This window comes from Eimeria necatrix, genomic scaffold (assembly GCF_000499385.1).
Source record: "Eimeria necatrix Houghton genomic scaffold, Enh_scaff1537, whole genome shotgun sequence".
NCBI lineage: Eukaryota > Apicomplexa > Conoidasida > Eucoccidiorida > Eimeriidae > Eimeria > Eimeria necatrix.
Window position 1 is genome coordinate 1,766 of NW_013654983.1, and position 4,119 is coordinate 5,884.

The 4,119-nt window shown below is 50.4% G+C and overlaps 1 protein-coding gene across 1 annotated transcript; it reads right to left on the reverse strand.

Moving 5' to 3' along the window:
* Positions 1-3,624: 3,624 nt before the first annotated feature.
* ENH_00016630 (hypothetical protein) lies at positions 3,625-3,888 on the reverse strand (the record flags this gene model as incomplete). Its single annotated transcript, XM_013584413.1, has 1 exon — positions 3,625-3,888. One exon carries the CDS (start codon positions 3,886-3,888, stop codon positions 3,625-3,627), a length of 264 nt encoding a protein of 87 aa, XP_013439867.1.
* Between the last annotated feature and the right edge of the window lie 231 nt (positions 3,889-4,119).

A 4,119-nucleotide genomic window follows, 5' to 3' on the forward strand; every position in this document is an offset into this window, starting at 1 on the left:
ATATATATATATATATATATATATATATATATATATATGCATATATATGTATATGTGTACGTATATATATATATATGTATAGTTATTTATATTTAAATATATGTGTGTATATATATATATTTTTAGTTTTGTGGAATTGTATGTAAAGCTGCTTTCTGGAAATTCCCAAGTTGGCTGCAGTGTTTGTTTTCTTTCTGTGGCAGGTCAAGACAGCCACAAATGCAGAAAAAGGATTTAAAGGAACTTTTGCATTTAAATAAATCTATTTAAAGGATTTAACAGAACTTTTGCATTTAAGTAAATCTATTTAAATGATTTAAAGGAATGTTTGCATTTAAATAAATCTATTTAAATGCCTTTTATGTAACTACGACTCCTTTGTGCACTCCTGCCGATGTTAATTCCATAAAGAGCTCAACTTTTTGACTGCTGCAGCTGCAAATGCAATGCCGTTAGTCCATGCATGCATGCATGCATGCATGCATGCATGCATGCATGTGCATGCATGCATGCAGAATGCTTCCTTTCTGCATGCGGGCCCGTAAAGCCATTTGTTCTTAATCTATACTTCTGTATAGCTGCTGCAGCAGCACCTGCAGCAGCAGCTGCAGAAGCAGCTGCAGCAGCAGCTGCAACAGCAGCTGCAGCAGCAGCAGCTTGAATGGCTGGCGGGCGTTTAGCTCAGACGCGTTGACTCTAAATAGGTATGAAGGGCTGGAGTGTCTATACACCCGAGGGCAGCCACTTCTGCATGCAGCAGCAGATTTGGCTTCAGGTGTCTGTACACCCCGCGCCTGCTGCTGCTTCACATCTGCGTAAACACTTTTAAACAAATAAATTTAGAAGATAAAACAAGATTATAAAAAGGAATATTATTTTATTAGTCTTTACATGTATATATAAAGTGTTATTTAATTGTTCTTCATTAGAGTGTCTATTTTAATTTAATTTTAATCACTTTTATTTCCTTGCTTCTGACTGCAGCAAACAAAGCTGCAAAGGCAGCAGCAGCAGCAGCAGCAGCAGCTGAGGTAGCTGCAGGGGAGCAGCAGCAGCGCAGGGAGCCATGGCTAGCTAGCAGCTAGCCATAGCTAGCTGCCCCAGCTCGCTGCAGCTAGCTACGGCTAGCCGCAGCTAGCCAGAGCTAGCCACAGCTGCAGCAGCTAGCTGCGCCCTTCTGCACCCGACTTGTGTAAAAGTAACGTTTTATGAATTTGTAGTTTTATAATAATAATCATATTATAATAAAGACTTTAGATTTATTTATATTATATTATTTATGTTTATATTGCACAAGTGCCATTATATATGAAAATGAAATTTATTTATATTATGGTGCTGCCATGCTGCTTTATAATATAAGATTTATATTTATATATTAAACAAGTGCCATTATATGCATATGTGTTAATATAATACGGATATTGCATTTAATTATACTTATTAAAATGCCTTTTAATGCAAATATATAAATCAAACATTTGTTCATCAAATGAAATCCATTCTGAATTATATATAAACAAAAAAAGGAACAACAAACGTTTGGGGCTCCCGGGCCCCCGGGGGGCCCCCGAGGGGCCCCCGGGGGGCCCCCCAGCAGCAGAGCTGTGCCTTTGGCTTCAGATGCCAGGGGCCCCCACAGGGGGGCCCCCCGGCCTCCTAGGGGCCCGCAGCAGCCCCGGGGCCCCACTTGTGGGGCTATCTGCCCAGCCAGCCGCGAAAGTGGAGTGGCACTGCCTGCTGCTGCTGCTGCTGTTGTTGCTGCTGCTGCTGTTGCTGCTGCTGCTGCTGCATGCAGCCCGTGGAGCGAATGGCATGCAGCCCCGTGTGGGGCCCGCCCTTGCTGCTGTTTGCTGCGCAAATGTGAAGGAGTTCTCTTTATTTGTTTATAAATAGTCTTATTTATTTGTTTAGTAATTTATTTATTGAAGCAGCTCAAGAAAGAAACTGAGAGGTTCTTTAATCTGAACAATTCAAAAGTCCCAAAGCGATGCATGCAAACTAGCTTATATTTATCTCTTGTGCAGTTCTTTAGCTGCAAACTTATTAATATTAATATCCTATAATATATAATTATACATTTAAATACTTATTCTATTTATTTTGCATGCACACTAAACTCTACTGCATGCTTTCCACCCACAAAACAGCCCCGTGGGGCCTCAGCAGCAGCAGACCAAATGCATGCATGCACTCTCTGCGAAAACTAGTTGAAGTGCCCTCAGTGTGCTTCGTGCTTCGCGCATAGAAGCTGCAGCAGCAGCAGCAGCAGATGCTGCAGCAGCAGACGCAGCAGTAGCAGCAGCAGATGCTGCAGCAGCAGCAGTAGAGGCGAGAAGAGCCAGAGGCCCCGCACAATTGCATGCATGCATGCAGGCTGTCACTACCAGAAGCCCTATCAAAGTGTGGCACGCATGCATGCATGCATGCACGCATGCATGCACGCACGCATGCATGCACGCACGCATGCATGCATGCATGCACGCATGCGTGCTCGTCTGTCAATGTCACAAGTGCTGCCAGTGTGGGCGACGTCAGCAGCAGCAGCAGCAGCAGCAGTAACAGGCAGCAGCAGCGAGCTCCCATACTTCTTAGGTGTGTCCCGTGTCTCTCTGTTTGCCTCTGTCCTGGCTGCCGCTGCAGCAGCAGCAGCAGCAGCAGGACACCTGCAGCAGCAGCCCTTTAAGCCGCAAGAGGGCTACAGGGGAAGCCCGGGGGCCCCTGGGGGCCCCCGTGGGGGCCCCCTGATTGTGTTGGCTAGCTGCGTCCCTGCTGCTGCTGCTGCTGCTGCAGCTGCTGCAGCAGCTGCTGAACTGCGCAGAAAGCGGAAAGTAAGGGAAAGCTTAACCAAGCGCATTTGTGCATTTGCAGCTGTGCTGCTGCTGCTGCTGCGCCGCAGTTGCCGCGCTGCAGCTGCCGCGCTGCTGCTGCTGCTGCTGCTGCGCTGCTGCTGCTGCTGCCGGGAGACGGCGGAATGCAGCTGCAGCAGCTGGCAGCAGCGCAGCATTGATCTGTACATACACTCGAGAAAACGAAGATGCATTTTCACACCTCAAAAGAACTATTTTCCACAAGTTCATGACACAAGAAAAGCACATTTAATTATTAGTAAACATTTTATTAATAAACACAAACACTACTTGAAGAAGAAGGTGACCCTGGGGGCCCCCGGGGCCCCCAGGGGCCCCCCAGCCAAATGTGTAAGGCCCTGTGGGGCATGCAGCCCCACAAAAGCCAGGGCTTTTAAGAACTTATAATTTTGTTTCTGCTGCTGAAAGTGTCAAATCCAGTTGCTTTCTAGGTGCTGGTGGCGGGCAGGCAGCCTTTGCTGCAGCAGCAGCAGCAGCTGCTGCTGCTGCTGCCGCCGAACTGCTGGTGCCCGAACTGCTGCTGCAGCAGCGCCCAAACCAGCAGCAGCAGCAGCACTGCCGCAGCAGCAGCAGCACTGCTGCTGCCTGCAGCTGCGCCACAAAAAGGGTAAAGCAGCAGGTCTTGTGGGGCCACTCAACAAGCCAATTCAGGTTCTACAGAGTAGGGCCTCCAGGGGCCCCCCTGGGGGGCCCCCAGGCCCCTCCGGGGGGCCCCAGGGGCCCGGGGGCCCCTCTGGGGGCCCCCTGGGGGGCCTCAGGACTTCAGATTCCCAGCCAGCGCAGCAGAAATCTTCGCTGCTGCTGCCTTTGCTGCTTCTGCTGCTGCTATAACGCTCGCTGGCAGCCGTGGCTGCTGCGGCTGCTGCTGGCTGGCCACAGTTGCTTCCACCTGTGCTGCTGCTGCTGCTGCTTGCTGCCTGGCTGCTTCGGCTGCTGCATCTCCCTTCCTGCGCGCAGCTAGTGCTGCTGCAGCAAGGGCAGCAGCAGCCGCAGCAGCAGCAGCTGCTGCTGGCGACATGGAGGGTCGGCCTGCTGCTGCAGCGCCTCCCGGTGTTTGTGCTGCTGCTGCTCCATCTTGCTGCTGCCCACGTGCTGCAGCAGCAGAGCTGCCTGGGGGCGGGGGCCCTGGGGGCGGCGGGGGGACCCCGGACCCCGATCCCCATCCGCTGCTGCTGCTGTTGCTGCTGCTGCTGCTGTTGCTGCTGATGGCTGCTGCTGCTTCCCGCGCCATTGCAATTTGCTGCTGCAG